Source organism: Zonotrichia albicollis, chromosome 12 (assembly GCF_047830755.1).
Source record: "Zonotrichia albicollis isolate bZonAlb1 chromosome 12, bZonAlb1.hap1, whole genome shotgun sequence".
Taxonomy (NCBI): Eukaryota; Metazoa; Chordata; class Aves; order Passeriformes; family Passerellidae; genus Zonotrichia; species Zonotrichia albicollis.
In genome coordinates, this window is record NC_133830.1 from 14207501 (window position 1) to 14225390 (window position 17890).

At 45.9% G+C, this 17890-nt stretch overlaps 1 protein-coding gene across 2 annotated transcripts in view; it reads right to left on the reverse strand.

Annotated features, from left to right (window-relative positions):
- Positions 1-17890, reverse strand: part of DNAH1 (dynein axonemal heavy chain 1) — a 73768-nt gene that overhangs the window by 19757 nt on the left and 36121 nt on the right. For both annotated transcript variants that reach the window (XM_026792475.2, XM_074549956.1), the window contains exons 31-52: positions 17153-17266; positions 16678-16827; positions 16006-16092; positions 15715-15901; positions 15510-15601; positions 14878-15032; positions 13127-13304; positions 12817-13011; positions 12043-12162; positions 11267-11425; positions 10448-10549; positions 9157-9297; positions 8492-8652; positions 7656-7813; positions 7353-7526; positions 6941-6979; positions 5679-5857; positions 4335-4565; positions 2875-3071; positions 2338-2473; positions 981-1189; positions 42-213 (exon numbers count right to left, since the gene is read on the reverse strand). In XM_026792475.2, coding sequence (XP_026648276.2) covers positions 42-213; positions 981-1189; positions 2338-2473; positions 2875-3071; positions 4335-4565; positions 5679-5857; positions 6941-6979; positions 7353-7526; positions 7656-7813; positions 8492-8652; positions 9157-9297; positions 10448-10549; positions 11267-11425; positions 12043-12162; positions 12817-13011; positions 13127-13304; positions 14878-15032; positions 15510-15601; positions 15715-15901; positions 16006-16092; positions 16678-16827; positions 17153-17266 — 3336 coding nt within the window. The remainder of the gene's footprint in view (positions 1-41; positions 214-980; positions 1190-2337; positions 2474-2874; positions 3072-4334; positions 4566-5678; positions 5858-6940; positions 6980-7352; positions 7527-7655; positions 7814-8491; positions 8653-9156; positions 9298-10447; positions 10550-11266; positions 11426-12042; positions 12163-12816; positions 13012-13126; positions 13305-14877; positions 15033-15509; positions 15602-15714; positions 15902-16005; positions 16093-16677; positions 16828-17152; positions 17267-17890) is intronic.

The window sequence follows — 17890 nt, forward strand, 5'->3', positions numbered from 1 at the left end:
TGAACATGTGGGAGCAGAGTACTCTCACATGTGGCACGTACCATCCCGGTGGTATCCTCATTGCCGCTGCCAAGGAGTGGGAGCTCGTTCAGGAAGGAGGAGGCCACGCTCTGCAGGGCTTCAGCAGGCCACTCATTGAACCAGTCAATGGTGCAGCAGTTCACCAGGGAGGGGAACTGCCTCAAGCGTGCACGGAACACTTCTCCAATGGGGCTGAGGGCAAGGCGTGCAGAGAAGATGTGTTACAGCTGGCTCTGCATACAGGACAAAAGATCTTTCCTTCCACAGAACCACCCTGATACTTTGTGGAGCAAGAGGGACAGGAATACACCCAGGGAAGGAGGGAAAAGGGGAATGACAGTTCAGGCAGTGTGCTGTGTGCCCAAAGGTGCATGCCTGAGCTCATTCCTTGGCTCGGGATATTCTGGAAGTATTACGATGGTAGTAGGGTGATGTTTTATGGGTGCCTCTCTAGGGACAAACCTAAGGGATAAAAAAATAAATGTGTTCTGAAGTTTATTTCAAGCAGGTGCGTGCAAAGATCACATCACCAAACCATAACCATGGCCCTGATTTTTCTACTTGTTCTTGCACTGAGAATGCCCTGTACCTTCTGGTATCCCTCTGGCAGGGGAGCAAGCTGGTTATGTACTATGCATTGGATTAATGAGTAAACATGGTGCAACTGAGCCCCAAATTCAATGGTGCAGAGAGGAGGAGGCACCTCGTGTTTCACCTGAATCACACATAATCATATTCTTGAAAAATTCAAATTTCATCTTGGACCAGCAAAGTGTGAAAAAAAAATAAAATAAATTCTAGTCCTAGGGGAAGGTGTTATGCAAACCATATTCCTATTCTTCCTCCTTCTCCAAAGGCTGGGGCTTGGAAATAAAGATCCCATTACATAGTGATGAACGGCAAAGGATAAAGAGGGAATAATTAACATTCAAAGCATGGAGGTGTAGGCTGAAGTGTACCTCATGCACAGGACCAGGTGGATATTGCTGCGGACCCGTGCTACGTATGCAGCCATCAAATTAGCTTTGGTGGGCTGCTGGCCCAGGTCTCGAACAATGGGCTTCATAGCTGTCATGATCTGATCTTCTTCCTCAGGACTATAAATGTTGGGAATGTCACCAGAATTGAGCAAGTTGTTGATATCTTCCAGGAAGGATTCACTTTTAATCTAAGTGGATGGTAAAAGAAAAAAAAAAAAGACAGTTTCTTAAGTCAGAAGACACTCATGTCTCACATGCCATGGAGATAATTTCTGCATAAATACAGCTCTCAGCTTCAGTTATAAGAAACAATTTTGGTGATGACTTGGCTTCAGAAAGGCACACTCTGATTCTTGTCCAGCACTTCCAATTAAACAGCCATATTTCAGCCATTTCAGGGGTGGGAGGCTGTGTTTGAGAAAAACCATCCTTCTGCCCATTCCCTGTCCCCTTACAGACAAATTGAGCTCAGGCTCTTTTTCCCTGCCTCTGCAGCCAGACCCCAGACACCTTGCTTGCTCCAGGTCTTCATTCCTCCAGCACAGAACACTTCATTATTAGAATAAAGCTTATCAATGTGGGAGACAGAGTAATTGTAGGGATGTGTCACAGGCTGTGGGACGATCTCCCTCCAGTGCTACATTCACCTCTCCACCTTTGCTACATCAGAAATACACAGCATCCATCTCCTTGACTAAATGCATCCTCCTGGGCCCCTTTGCTCCCACATATGCTTCTCACTGCAGGGAAAAGGCTGCAAGAACAAGTAGCATTTGACTGATGCTCATCTCTCTGCTTAGGGCTCTGCCACAAGGGAATGGTTCCTATGATAATGAAGGCAGTAAAAAAGCCTATGGGGAACATAACTGTGATTCCAGAAGTGGAAATTGGCCTACTCATTAGCAAGTTACAGTTTACAGCCAGCATTTTCCTGTGGAACCAGCAGGCGTAAGGTTCTAAATCTACTCTCTTTTTGAAAAGGGAAAGAATCATTTAACTTAGGACTTCTAACATCAGTGGCCAGTAGTGCTTAGTTTCAGACAGCTGAAATCTATGTGCCTACTAAACCATTGGATGGAGCTGAAGGAAGCTTCCTTGAGCAAGAGAAGACTCCACCCCCTCACACACAGCTCTACAGACCCTCTAGCAATAAATGCACCACCTCTAGTTTCCCTGGGGCTACTTTATAAGCTGATGAATATGGGCTACTGAAGAAATACAAGTTGTGTCCATTTTTTTCAAGTTCCTTAATACCATGTAGGGGAATTTATTGAGCTTAGAGATGTGTGTTCTGATTCCTTTTGAGATGGAATCCACCATGCTAATAGTCCTGTACCTGTGTGTCTACAAAGAGGAAGGTCTTGGGTAGACTTTCAAGGCCTGCCTTCATCAAAATCTTCCTCACATCATCTCGCCATTCGGTCATGCCATAATTTTTGGACAGTTCAATTTGGAAACATTCATTTTCTGCCCTAATGGAAAGAGAAGCCTGTGGAGTTACATCAAATTAAAACATTCTCTTCCGACAATTCCCAGTATGTCTTGTGGACTCGGGGTGAAAGGACTCAAGCAAGTTGTTCTCCTACAGTGAGTTCTGAGCACACGCTTGTCCTTGTGCACCAAGGACAGCCACCAACCCAGGAGCATGTTTTACACAAAGCAGAGAAACCCAGAGATACTGGGTTTCTGAGCTAGCCAGAAACCCAGTGCAGATGTGCACGTTAACTGAGTCCTAGCTCTTGACTCATTTGAGGAGTCAGCAGCCAGAAAAACATGTAACTGGCAGTGGGAAGGGCAGAAAAAGAGATTCTCTGAAGGCAACCCCAATGGAGCTACTCCCCATTCCATGCATAGGTGGGAGTGCATTACTTACATGTGAGATGCCAGTCTGGTGAGAGACTGTCTCCCACTCCCCCCAACCCCCAGGAGAAGGGCATTCCCCGGAGCCTGCCGCAGGATCCGGCTGATGCGGCAGACGTGCTGAATGGCATCCATGAACAGCACCAGCTTCAGCTCTGGGTTGTGGCTCTGATTGTACTCCTCCAGGTAGTCCTCAATCACCACCTTCAGCTGTGGGCAGAAACACTCAGTTGTGGTTATCAGATAAAAGCAATTGTGTGTGTTTGGGGGGGCTCCTAAGGAACTGCCATTGGATGTGCTGAATTTAGTTAGTAGTGGTGGCAGCAGCTGCTCAATGGTGACCTTAAACTAACTCAGGCAAGTGACTACAGTGTGCTGTTCCCAACTGTGCTGTTTGCCTCGAGAAACAGCAGGGTGTAGTTCAAAATAAAAGAGCTTATGGCTGCCTGATCCATACTGCTCCAGGGCCTCCCTCTGGGTTAGTTTCCTTGCTCTATAGCTGACCACTGCCTGCTGCTGAATCCTGTGGTTAGGATTCTGGCTGGAAAGTACAGGTGCTGGGGAAGAAAACAACACAGGCTGTAGATGAGTAGAGGAGCACACTCCTCTCCCAGTCCAGCCATCACATGGAATAGCTGCAGGAGCAGTTTCTCTTGTCCTTCCCAGGGTTCCCCTCAACAGCACCCTCAGGCCAGAGAAGGAGATGAAGCATGAAGACATCTGGGATTGGATCCTACCCCCTCAGCAATCTCACTGTGAAGCTGGGAAAGTAACACCAGCTGGAATTTATACAGTGCTGAGATCCCTGCCTAGATGCCAAAGTCCTGTGTGCATCAGTGGGAATTGTGCAGCTGCCTCTATGTCTGGCTGTCCCAGCTGTGCTCACCTCAGTGGGGGACAGACCTACCTACTTTGCAAAAGGGGTTGGAAAGCTCAGTTAATTACCAGCCCTTGTCACACAGCTATCACAAGAGGAGAGACAACAGAATAATCATCTGTTTCTGATAATGAGTGCAAAACGCACCACTCATTGCCTTTGCTTAATTACCACTATCCAAGTACTCCCAGTATCTTCTCCAACAGGGAATCTGGCAGTAACATTAATTACTTGTAAAGGTCAATTGTGAAGTCTTTAATGGTGAAAGTAGTATTGTTTGGGGGTAATGTGCCATTTCTTTCCAGCAAATTTCACTTTTCAGTCCCAAGTGTGACTCATTTGGGAAATTTGGCATAGCAGGCTGCCTCCAGGATTGCAGTGCAGAGACAGCTTGTTCCACCTCAACTGCCCATCACAACTAATACAGCCACTATTCATATATGTGGTAGGATTCCACAGGAGACCCCTAGGATGGTTTGTAGTTTCAGACACCTCTAATTAAAGCACCACTACTGTTACTATTACTGTTTTCCTTTGTTTGTAGAAGACTGGGAAGATGTGAATGTAGTTCCCAACGTGATTCCCAGGGTCCTTACCTTATCCTGGCTCTCGATTGCTTGGTACAGTTTGACATTGGAACCTGGCTCCATGAAGTCTCCAAACAGAACTGGCTGGGTGGGAATGACCTCCTCAAAAGTGGTGCCAAACTCCACCATCTTCTCTGTCATTAGGTTGTCAAACCAGCTCCGGTCCTCGTCGCTGACCAAGCGGTCACGGAAGACCCGGCAGCTCTCATGGTACCACAGTCTCAGCAGGTGCTCTTTGTTCTGGTAGGAAATCCCAGCAAAACAGCCCCCATGAGAGAAGCAGAGAAGTGTTATGAGCATTGCTGTCAGCAAAGCTGGTTCCTGCCCAGCATGTGGCCAGCTCCACTCCCATTACAAGGCAACTGGAGCGGAGAAAGAACTGGGCGGAGGAAGCCGCTTTCCCTCTCAAAAACAACTCTTGTCAAAACAGCTGCTTTGCAGAGAGCTCATTACAGCATCAGTTTATCTCCCTCTATTTGTCCATATGTCGGGCTTTCTTTGAGAGATTTAAATTTTATGTTCTTTGTTCTTATCTTTCACCAGTTTTGATTTAATTTGTAGTTTTATTGTATGTGTTTTGGAAGATGCTTTTATTTAGCCACAGTAACCCCCTTGCAACATTATTGGCTGGGGATGGTATGGCTGGACAGTGCCCAGCAGAAAAGGACATGGGGGTACTGGTCAACAGCTGACTGACCATGAGCCAGCAGAGTGCCCTGGTGGTCAAGAAGGCCAATGGCCCCTGGCCTGGATCAGGAATGGTGTGGCCAGCAGGAGCAGGGAGGTCATTCTGCCCCTGTGCTCGGCACTGCTGATGCCAAGCCTTGAATGCTGTGTCCAGCTCTGGCCCCTCAGATTGGGACGTTGAGACACTTGAGCTCATCCAGAGGAGGCAATGAGGCTGGAGAGGGGCTGGGAACACAAACCCTGTGAGGAACCACTGAGGGAGCTGGGGGTGCTCAGCCTCCAGAAAAGGAGACTCAGGGGTGACCTCACCACTCTCTACAACTCCCTGAAAGGTGGCTGTGCTCAGGTGGGGTTGGGCTCTTTCTCCAGGCAGCACTGACAGAACCAGAGGACACAGTCTTAAGCTGTGCCAAGAGAAATATAGGTTGGATATTAGGAAAAAGTTTTTTACAGAAGTGCTGGAATGGTTTGCCCAGGGAGGTGGTGGAGTCCAAATCCCTGGACGTGTTTAAAAAAACATTGGATGTGGCACTGAGTGCCATGATTTAATTGAGGTGTTGGGGCATGGGTTGGACTTGATGATCTTAAAGGTCTCTTCCAACCCTGTGATTCTGTGGTTTCTGGTCTTGCCCTGGGTGGCAGGGTTGTGCTGATGGGAAGACTCACCTCAACCTTGCCAGGCTCAGCCATGAGCATGCCCTGGAACACCTTAGAGAGGTCTCTCAGGTTGAAGGTGTAATGTGACTTTGCTGGTGTGGGCAGCAGCTGGGATGTGATGGTCGTATACACGGAGATCGTGGCATCGACTAAGGGCTCGTTCAAGTCCTTCACTGCATCTGCTCCCGCTGCAGAGACAGAAGTAGTCAGAGAGGATGTCAAGATGGTAACTCTGGGCTGAGAAGGTCTTTGTGGTGCAGGAAGGTGGCACTAAGGGGCAGAAGTGCTGGCTAGCATTTGGGCAGGAATACACTTTTTTCTGCTTTTTTCTCAGAGACAGTGAAGGACCTGTCCAAGCACCTGCTCACTGCAGTGCACAGCTGCTAATGGGTTTATCAACTAATGTGAACCAGATTTGGGGGTGGAATAATGCTTTACAGCCATTCTGTGGTGTGAAGACTTCATGCCCCCCAGGAACACAGGAGGCACTGCCAGACAGGTAATTGATGCCTACCTGAAATATTCCAGACAGGTTTTCCTTCTCCTTCCTTGCACTCCTGCAGTGAAATCTCAGCTACTTTTAAGCTAGAAGGTGTGAGTGCCCTCTTAGCTACACCCCCTGCAATTCATTATGCTCAGCAAATGCAAAGCCACTGAGGAATAATTTCTTATGCAATAGTCTGGCAAGATTTAAACACAGCTGCCAGTTTTAGTGCATAATTATTTTTTTCTCCCAATGAAGTTTTTTACAAACACTCCTGGAGAAGTAGAACCCTGTGACACCCCAGCATTTTGCACTTTTTTGCATGTTTTCAAAAATCCTTTAATTTCTTTCTAAATCACAGCTAGGTGTTTCAGTGTGCCCCTGAGATCACAGTCAGGTACTGGTGCTTCTGCATATTGCAAGCACTCAGAGAGCTCTGCTTTGCTTCTCCCATAGCTGACTATTCTCACTCCTTTCTACTGGCAGATTTGCAGATGAGGGCATATTTGCAAAGATGATCCTCAATTCCCACCCTGTCAAGTATAAGAGGACTCATTTCACTCCAAATGAACCCTTTTTTCATGGTGGCTGTAGCACCATGCTCAGATCCACCCTGCTCAGCTGTCCACAGGCTGCAGCAGATGGAGAGTAACAGAAGGCTCTGCTTCCACAGAAGGCTGTTGTCTGGACAAGTGTCTGTCTGCTGAATGCACAGGTAAGCTGTGCCATGCTGTGCTCACCAGCTCGTTCTGTTTACAGTCCCTCTCCTCTTTCTGCTCTTACTTACGCACTGGATTTCTGTAACTTTTTTCTCCTAGGAGTCCATCTAAAAAAAGACAAAAAAATTAGTTCCAGCTTTACTTGCTGAGGTTAAGAATATCTACATCACCCATCACAAACAAAATCCTCTTTGAAAGGCCCAGGCTATAGGATAACATATTGAAACTGTGAAAGGCAAAGCTGATGTTTGCTGATTTGCACCAGCAGAGTTTGGCCCTGAGACTAAATAGGGTATGAACTCTCTGTTTGCTAAGCCTCATAAAACACTTTCCCTAAAGCATCTTTGAGTGACTACTGCAAGTTCCAGCTTTCAACACTTTGATCAGATCATCAATATTAATTGCTCCCCTTCCAAACTCCATTGCCATCAAGGTGACTTTCAACATGAGGAGAAGGTGGCAGTTTTCTGCAGGACTTACCCATCCAGCTGCCAAGAATGGTGGAGAAGATCTTCCTCTTGCTGCCTTCATCCATCTCAGTGAAGGAGAGGTAGTTGAAATGGCGAGTGAGGCGTGGAGTGACAGGATTCCTCCCCCCTCCAGGAGGTCCCATGGCACAGACGAAATTAATATCTACCAGCTTCTTAAAAGTACCTTTGAGAGTGCAAAATCAGGAATGATTTTGTTGTAGCTAAAATCCCTCACCACAGATCTCCAGGGCAGGTACACCTATCTAACAGGCCAGCTCTTGCCAAGAGCTCTGGCCAGGGATGTGGCTCGTACCAATCTGTTTGCGGTCGTACCAGCCGTGGTGGTCCATCCACTGCCGCAGCAGCTCAATGGGAGGCTGGGCTCCAAACTGCTCCAGCATGGGCATGTTCAAATCATCAATAAAAAATATGAAATACCGACCAACTGGAGGCCCATACACTCCCTTCCGCCTGCAAGGACAGAACCCGTGTCAGGACACAGGAAAGGTACTTCTAACTCGATTCAAATGCAGGATTTTTTTTCTCTGGATGCTTTCTGAGTCAACAGTTTTAGCTATTTTTTACACTTGATACACTCCTTTGTAAGGGCCTTTGCACCGAAAAGATCTGGAGCAATGTTCGAAGCACTGGCTTCTCTCCAAGTGAAATTTTGTCTACTTATGCTCAATGCCAAGGAGTAAATGAGTGCAAATAAAAGCAAAGCTTGAGCCCATGAATCTGTTGGAAACTTCAAAGCAGTGGCTGACCAGGGAGGTGAAATGGAAGCTGTTTACTGTGGGGAGTGGGATTGCGGGTGGGCAGCCGCATTTTCTCCCTTCATCACTTTCTGTAACGATCCCAACACCAGGGTTTGCAAACACCTGTGCTGTGAAATGTAGTATTTCTGGAATAACTAGAATTGGAGCAGCTTTTACCGACCCTCACTAATCCTTCTCACTTCCTTGCCATTATAACAAACTATTATTGGTGCTCACAATCCCAGCTCAGATGTGCTGTGTGTCCTACATGTTATCCACAGCTATCCGTGCTCAGGGCCCCTTCAGGTCTTGGGGTGAAACTAAATAGTCAAGGTGATAGAAACACTGAGCTCAGGGATACTGTCTTTGCACACAGAGAAAGGAATCTTGCCTCTTATCCAGTTTGCTGTCGATGAGATCCTGGGTTTGGTTAGAAGAGGTGCGTGCTGAAAACATCAGGAAGTGGGCAATGTATTTGTTAGGCAAGTTCTTCAAGAGCTTGTCAGCAATTGTGAGAGTCTTCCCTGTGCCAGTGGGACCGATGCAAAGAACCTAGAAGCACAATCAGCAATGCAGCATGATCATAGGCAAGCAGGCTGTGTTTCCCAGAACTCTGACATTGGCTGGAGGAAATGCAGCCAGAAAAGAGGTTACTGCTCTTTTAGGCATTTGAAGGTGGGGAGAGGGTGTCTTGGACTTCCTTCTTCAGTAAGGTCAGCTGCCCAACACCAAAATCTCTTGGTGTGGATGGAATCCAACCATAGAAGTACAAAATGGAACTGTAGGAAACAAGTAAAGAGGGATGGTCATGGGCTACCTAGCAATTGCTGCATTTTGGTTGAACAACTGTGTGTTGATATCCCTTTGGGGTGCTGACATGGTGCCTTGGGGACTGAATGGATAACTCTTAGTGCTTAAGCACAGATTTGGTGCAGAGAAATACAAATCCATGGAAGTGGGATATAATCTCAAAGTATTAGGCAGCTGTTAAGTTCTGACTGCACTGGGAGAAGAAGAGGTTGAATCAAAAATTCAAAAACAAGGCTGGGCACGTACTGGCTTATAGTTGGTGAGCAGCAGCTCCAGCAGATAGGCCATTCGGACTGTGTTCATCGTGGGCACAATAATGTCACAGAAGTTGGTGTCTGGAACCATGGTGAACGTTGCTGTAGCACCCAGCCACACCTCCCAGTGCACCTGCAAGATTAGAGTCTGCTTAGAGGGGGCATCTATCCCTTCTACGAAAAGGAAAACTATTTCTGCTATTTTCCCTGTCACTGCTCCTTGTGTAATAGCTCAGATTCTGAAGAGAAATTCAGGTTTCCAGCCCCTCTGTTGAGCCTTGCCACTCTTACCTTTCTGTATGGAAATGCTGGGAGTGTTTGACTCGTTACTTTTGGGAGGGACAGAGCCCAAGACTTAGAGATCATTGCCCCAGCAGCAACACATCTGCCCTCCCTTCTGAGAATTGGGATCAAAGCTGGATGGAGCACTTGTGACATCTGCAAGAATAGGAATTCTTTGGCAAAGGGCCAAAGGGGCTTATCTGGGCTCCTGTCTTCCTGTTCCGTGCCATCACCCATGTCACACTCAGAGGCACATGAGGTTTTCTACTTGTATAAGATATGGATCTCTTGTGCTAGACTGAAGCTGCAGATAAGCCTCCCAGAGGCCACTATACAAATGACATAGAGCTTCTGCCAGGGCAGTGCTGAAGAATACAGAAGAAATCTGCATTCCTGACCACCCCATGTGGCCTTCCCAAAGAGACCACACTGGCACCTTCTGTTAAGCACCTGACAGTCATGTAGGGTTCTTTGTTTCATTTCAGGAAGGGGAAGCATTTTCCTTGCTTCCTAAATTCCTTTTAGTCCAGAGTCTGATGACTGTCAGTCAAGATGACCCTGACATGCCCTACACTGCTGTCTCTTGTGAAAAAGATGGAATATTTATCTGCCTTGCTGCTATTCCAGACTCTGCTGCACATAGCTCTTCTGCTGCTGTTCACTGCTTTCTAACACAGACAGCTCTATCCATATGAGCTCCTCCCTGTCCTCCTGCAGCCACACCTGTGCCACCCCTCCTTTTTCTGAGCACTGACAGAGACACACAGGTCTCAACTGACCAGCTCTCAGCTCAGCTTTGAAAGATCTGGTTCACAGCTCTGAAGGCAAGAAATTGCCTTCTTGATTCAATGAATTTTGATTTAAACATTCCTGTTTGCTTCCTATAGGCCTTTCTTCTTTGCCCTTAATGAGAAAATCCTACCAAATCCTGTAGGACTGTGTCGCTTCCTGGTCCCTCCTCCTAAATTACTCATCTTGGAATTAAAAGTTAAATATTTTACCTCTTTATGGACATCCTCATCATCTTCTTCAGTACTGCTAAGCCCAGCATCATCCAGTTTGTAGTCATAAACCAGTCCTTCTTCTGGGAAGAGTAAGCGGATCTGTGAGAATAAAGCTGTGATGAACCTGGCTGCCACTCAGCTGAATTCACAGGAGGATTTGCACGACTTCAAGGAACACTTTACTAACGCAATGCTACCCAGGCCAGGGGGCTCAGGGCTCTCCCAGAACTTCCAGCTCCAGGGGTCCCAGTGAGAGAGTAGCATACCAGATGCCCACAGGAAATCCATCCAAAGCCTCCAGGAGTAGCCCCACGTTTCTCTTCACAGAGAAAAGCAAGGCACAATTCTTCCCAAGAATATTTCTGGGATTCACATTCTCTGAACCTCAGAGAAAGAAAACACAACTCTTATCATGTGCTGTGCCTGTGTTTGTGCAAAAGTAGAATGCAATATAAAGATTGTTTATCCAAAGTGATTGTGTTTTGTTTTCTTGGACTATCAGGGCCAGGAGTGTGTGAGTGCCGGGACTGTCGGGTGACAGTCCCAAGATTCTGTGAAGTGTGAGAGTTGTGTGCAGGGTGGAGTGCTTGGCAGATTCAGTTTTAGATGTATAGAACAATATAGTATAATAAAATAATTAATTAGCCTTCTGATATCAATGGAGTCCTCCTCATCATTCCTCCATTGTCAGGGCCCTCTCAGCCCAGCATATCAGGGCCCTCTCAGCATTGCAATATCCAGGCACTCAGCTCTGATCCCCATTCCTCGCTACTAATTTCTCTACAATGAGAGAAGATCTCCTTTTTCTTTACTCACCCTTTCCTTTGACATCTTCTTCCTGAGCCATGAGCTAAAGGCCTCACGACCTTGGGAATCTCCAGTAGCTCCCACACTCCAGACCAAGGCAAATATAAACCAAGGCTCAATCAGCTCACCCATACGAGCCATCTTCTCCCGGGGAATTGTCTTAAGTCCCTTAGAACCAGAGACAAGTAGAAGAAAAATTCTCAGGTATAATTATGGCACACAAACCCCAGACTCTTCTTAATTTGCTCAAAATTCTATTCAGCTTCTAGTTTTTCCTAGCCAGTTTTTCAGAGGTCTTGTTAATATATTATATGGATTAAAATTTGTTGTTTCATTGGTGTACTTGAGAGACTCCCTTTGCTGAACTAACGTCACTCAACAGGAGATGGGAAAAGAATTTAGTCTTAGGTTTTTAATTTGAAAATTGTCCAGCCTTCTTCAATACTAATTCTCAAAGGACCTGCAATCTGAAGTGCATCACTGCTCAGCTCTGATCTCTGCTTTCCCCTCATTCTCCAATTCCCTCTATATAAATAAAAGTGAACCTCTACCCTCCAGCTTGGTAGGCACAGAGCTTATCTTGTGTTCCTTCAGTGGGCAGAGCATAATCCTTCCAGGTTTACCTGTGATTTGCTGGATGCTGTATTACCTTCTGCCACATAGATGAGCTACAGCATGACCTTTCTGCATCAACATCTTGTTCTCTGGTGACTAACCCTTTCCATGACTTAGTGTCCTTAAGAGTTACAGACACAAGGAACAGTGATAGAGGTAGGAAAATCTACCTTGATGGGAATGAAAGGCTGATACAAACATTCCAAGAGCACGAGGAGACTCATTGTGAGGTTACCATCTGTAGAAGTAATTATCTCCTTCACAGAGCTTCGTAAAAAGTCGATGGACTCCTGGAAAGACAGGCAGGGACAGCTCAGTGTCACCATCCAGCATAGCTGTCTTTGGTTTTACCTGCTTGTTCACCTCCATCATGTTATGTTTAGCAGGGAGACTGTGACTGAGAATGCTGCCATTTCCAACTGCATCCCAAGTACCACCATTTTTAACTGGAGAAAAGCAATGGTTCAGTCTCAACACCAAGAAACCTCTGGGCCTCCCTTTTGCTTCTATGCAACAGTTACATGCATCTTGTGCTATCACTACTGTTAAATGGTTTGCTCCCTTTAGAGCCTTCCTTTGTAGCTCCAGGTTCTTCATTAAAATAATGGCTTATCAGCAGAGTAAAAATAACAAGACTTGTTTGTACAACCTTCTCCCTGGAGGGACTCCACGCTAAGCTAGTGAACTGCACTAGGGATGATTTTGTCCAGAAGATAATTTTAAAATGAAATAAAACCAACTATAATGACCAATAAGACTTAGTCACATCTACAGAGATCAGTGAGTAACCTGTATTAAAGCCACAAAATTCACAGAGAAGTTTCCATGATAGATATTATAGTAGGAAATGTTCCCACAATGTCATTTAAATCCAGGCCTTGACATGTCTGGACTGGTTGATGATCAAGATGACATGGAAAGGCTGGAACAGAGCAGAAGCTCACCTGGAGGAATCTCCTGAAGAGAGATGCCAGCTGGGGTGCAAAGCGTTGCATGACTTCTGGCACATTTTTCAGCCAGCATTCAGTGAAAGGGTCCAACCCCAAAATGCTGGGTTCCAGGTAAACCATACCACAGCGGGAGACTGTGGCAGGGGAAGCAACAGCCAAATCCTGGACTTCAAACATCATGGTCATGCCCTAGAAATTAGAAAAGAAAAGAAAGGATAAGGACCTGCTCAGTTTTGATACGTATTTCAGTGCAGGGAGGAAGGAGTACAGACTACATGCAGCAAAAGTGGGAGGGATAAGTTACCTCTGTCATCTTGATGATTTCCCCTGAGCTGAGGCACAGCTTCTTATTGTCATCAAGTACTGTGTTCATGTTCTCAATCCACAAAGCATCCACTGGCCCATCAAACATGTACCACTTCTTGCTGGAGTCAGCGGCCACGGTTCCCCGACGCATGAGTGTGGAGAAGATCCCGTCTGTCCTGAAAGGCAGCAGGAAGGCAGGGCTTGGCCCATTCTGGTTTTGCTGAAATAAGTGGCAAAGTTCCCTCCACAAAAGGCAATATTATCCTGCTTCATGTGTCCCTCTTATCCATGAGCTGCAGAAAGGTGCACCTCATTTTTTTTTTATTGAGACACATCTCAGCCTGAGTGACATCACAAAACAACTTCTTTGGGCATCAGGAATGGAATTCATTTAACTATAAGATGTCAAGCTTCCCTTTAACATCTATGTCCTCAGTGAAGAGTCAAGAGGCCTTGCTAGCATCCAGTTCAGCTTACAGGCAGATCATCTGCTCTCTGGAGGTGCCTCTTTTTCTCTTTTTCTCAAGGTTAAAAGGATAAATCCAGGCTAAAGAGCATGACCCTACCCTCTTTATAACTGAAGTTTCCCATCCTCAGCTGCCTGTGAACCCAGGTGATGCTGGAGCTGGTGACCGGGAGAGCAGACACAAGGAATGCTGGCTGTTGACAGCAAGAATTTAATCTGTACATGGAAACCTTGAGCACAGTTTCCATTCAGACCCTGGACTCGACTCCTGCTATTAAATAATTATTTGTTATTTTTATAGTACTAGTGAATTCCAGGGTATTGTTATTGAGATCAAGGGAAAACAGTCTGTTCTAAAGCTCAGCTGATTAAAGCAGATGGATTTGTCTGTAAATATATTTTACACAATTGCTGTATTTTTCTTTTTTGTCACATTGACATGCCCATGTAGAGTCACATCATAAATAAACTGTTGAGCTTAATTGGAGCTCCTACAAAATGTCCTTCAGTAAATATGTACCTCATCCTGAGCTGGGAAGCTCTGGTCACAGTATCAGTAATGTTTAATGGCTTGCACTTTTCCTAGAGGTAGTTAGTTTTATATATGTTTAATTTCCCTCATTTTACAGAACATAGTCTTTAGTTTTGCCCTGAGACAAGTGCTGGCTGACAGGGCCAAAGGGAGATTCACATTACTTCTCACATCCTAGCTTATGGATAAAGTGAGCTGCAAAGTCAACCTCAGGTCACATATGGAAACACAAGCAGTAGGACCTGGCTATAAAGAGGCCAAGTGGGCTATTGGTTCTTGTTCCCAAACCATGTAAGCAAGCAGGAGCCCTGGCAACAGCAATGAAATTTCTCTTTATGTCTCAAAGTCATTCCTCATCACTCAAGGATACCAGAGTATTTATACAGAACAATTCAAGTGCGCAGTACAGAGGTCACTTTTCTTCAGAAGCAAAGCAAGTTCTTTTAAGCTGCTGTATCTTAGGAGCAGGGGCATGTGCTCCAAAGCTATTGAATTATTGTTCTGCAGTTAATGCTGCGAGCTGAGCTGCAGGAACTGTCTGGGCATGTGCTGGCAGTCGGGCCAAGTGCACAATGAGGGATGTCAGCTTAAATCGCCGTGACAGGCTATTGTAGCTTGGTGGGGATAAGGACTTGATCGCTTCTGGTTTTGTGCCACCACCCCAAACGGTTCTCAGCCTTGGAGAGAAGACGCTCAAGACCAGAAAAGTGTTTTCTGTCTGGAAGAAAGGAAAGAAGGTTTTGTACTTTACCATTCATGCGTTAGCAAGTTGAACTCTCCATAAAGCTGGCCCATTGTGATGGATTTGGGATTCAGTACATAGTAGCGGACTTCTTCATAATTCCCACCACTGGCTGCGGGCTGACCTTTCAGTGATGTCATTGCAGCTGCCAGGACTTCATAACTCTGCAAAAGCAGGACAGCCAGAGACTTAACTGCCATGGCTCCAGAGCAACAAAGCCACTTGCTCTTACAGCAACTGCATTCAAATGCAGTGAGAAAAGACACATAGTGAAGGGTATCATAGTATGGAGACCCTTGACTGAAATAAAAGCACAGAAATTAAGCACTCCATATGCAGTGGAGGAGGAAGTTAGATCTGTGGAAGAGGCCTAAAGCACCTAGAGAGGTCAAAGTATGTCTCAACCTTAGAAAGAACTAATGAGCAGAACTAATGAGCCTCAGTCTAATCTCACAGCTCAAAAGTGAACCAGTAATATACCTCCCCATGGCTATAAATTATTACTAACAGGCAGCATCTTTGTGTCCTGACTTCTGTCTGAGAGAAGCTTTAAATGCCAGTATGGGTCTTCTGTGAAACAACCCACTGCATCACTAGGTAGGTGATGGTTTGCTGGGGCCAGCACAGTGTCTCACCCATACCTTTGTCTTCCCAGAACCTGTTGGTCCCACCAGCATCAGGCCGTGACGAACTACGGTGGTCTCGTACAGCTGGATGCATTTAATCACAAAACCTGTACAGGAAGATGATGCAGAGTGGGCCTGGGCACACATCTCTTTCCTAGGGCAGCATGCTGGACTAAAAGCCCAGGTGCAGAGGGAGCTTGTGGAGAGCCTTTCTCCTCACCATCAACATCCTTCAGATTTGCCTGGATGCAGGATTTGCGGATGGCCTCTTCCAGGATGCCATAATCAACAGGCGTTTCTTTGATATTAGGAAACAAATCTGAGACAATACCATTGAAGAGCTTGAGGTCATCCTGCAGGAATTTGGGTACGTTGGCATCCCTAATAGCTCGCAGGCAGATCAGCTCCTGCAAGGATTTGAGAATTCAGGACTTCAGAGATCTTTCCTCTTGTATGAGGCTGCAGAAAAGGCTCCATAATCTATGTCAGTGTGAAATACAAGCATGTTTACCTCATCCATATCAGGATTCTCTCTTTTGAGATTGCCAGCTGTTGAGATGACGGTCTTCACAGCTCTCATCCCAAAGTCATAGTGATCCTGAAAAAGGCACAGAGGAAATAGTATCACCAGATAGAGGAGCACCATCTTAAAAAGTAAACTTAGGCATGCACTCAGCTAACAGTTAAGAAAAGAAAAATGACTTATGCCTTCAGAACAATTCCTCCTTCATCCAACCCTATTCTCAGTATCCTTCAGCCAACTAATTAGTCCTCAGCTGTACAGTCTATGAATGAGGAAGATGAGAATAAGTACACAATGAAAAATCCTAGATGGAAGGAAAAGCAGGCAGGGCTGTTTATCTCAACTGTCCTGTCATTGTAATCCTAAATAGGATTTAAGGTGAATCCAAGTCTAGCCACAAGAGCAGAAATGAGGGAGGGAGGGAGGGAGGGAGGGAGGGAGGGAGGGAGGGAGGGAGGGAGGGAGGAAGAGACAGGGAAGGAGGGAAGGAAGGAAGGAGGGAGGGAAGGAGGGAGGGAAGGAGGAAAGGAAGGAAGGGTGTAGTGACCTTTCTGAGATATGCTATCAAGGCACAAGGCACCAAGAAATACCTGGATACTTCATGCCTAGGCTGGGAAAGTCTCACATTTCAAAAACAATCTTGGACATTAAGGTATCTACCTGGGAGCTGAGCTGTTCTGACAATAGTTTGAATGTTGTGGTGATCTTCTTTGCAAGGACTTTGGCTTCACTAAACCCAAAGGAGTAGAGTGAGATCTCAGCAATCATGGAGTAATCTGGGACCATCATAGCCACAGGACGAAAGAGAGCCTGGAACACACAGATCCAACACAATGTTCAAACCACTGCCGTTTCTTGGTTTTTTCCCCAGCAAACTGAAAAGGCTGAGTATCCATTCCAGACTGTTTAGAGGACACAAGATGAGTGTGCCTGGCAGCTGTCACTGCAGCATCCCTGCAGACTGCATCTGAACAGTGCCATTTCCTTACACGTGGTTCAAATCTCAAAGTGATCCTGGAGACTCTCCAGAAGCATCACACCCTAACTCTTGTCATGGACACACTGGTGGGTCCAGGTAGCACCCAGCACCTTTATTGCCCCTCTTCTCTCTGTCTGTGCAGCCTGCCCTCCTTACCTTCAGGTTATCGGGCAGTTCTGTGCGCCCAGCGTACCCTGGGTTCATTGTGACGAACACTGCACAGGATGGCATCAGTGGGATCTCTGTGCCTTCAAATATGAAGGTTTCCACCTGGAAAATTAAAAATATGATCATCCTTGAAGAACAGAGTCTGACCTGCAAACTAAATAGTGTAGCAGAATCTTCCAAGAGGAGGACAATAGATTTTAGTTGTTAAATTATAAAGCACAAACACACACAGCTGCCCACAACAGTAGTGACTCAATCTGGTCCCACTGCAGGAACCCAGTACTACCAGCAATATTTTTCCCTGTATACAAGACTGGGCTTGTGGAAGATTTACTGATAGGTTAAAATTTTCCTTTTTTTTCTTTTAAACTCTTGAACAGACTTCTATCCCTTCAGCTGTAAACAAACATCTTTCCATTTATTTTGCACTAGAGATCAGACCTGAATTAATTCATGGCAAAGAGGGCAAAGAGAAACCTAAATCCTTTTTAAAGCTGTGTAGGTAGTAATTTCAGATGGGGGATAAAGTAATGCAGAAGAATTTACAGAGAGCAAGTTTCTAATTCCAAGCCAAAGTCAAGGAGATTCAGGTCTTAACCCTTCTGGGCCTCCAGAGAACAAAGCAGAGGCTGGCTGCTAGAATGGCTGACAGCTGAATCTCCATTAAAACCAACAGCTCACAACAATTCACTTTACAATGCAACTCTGTGTGCACCAATATGGGTT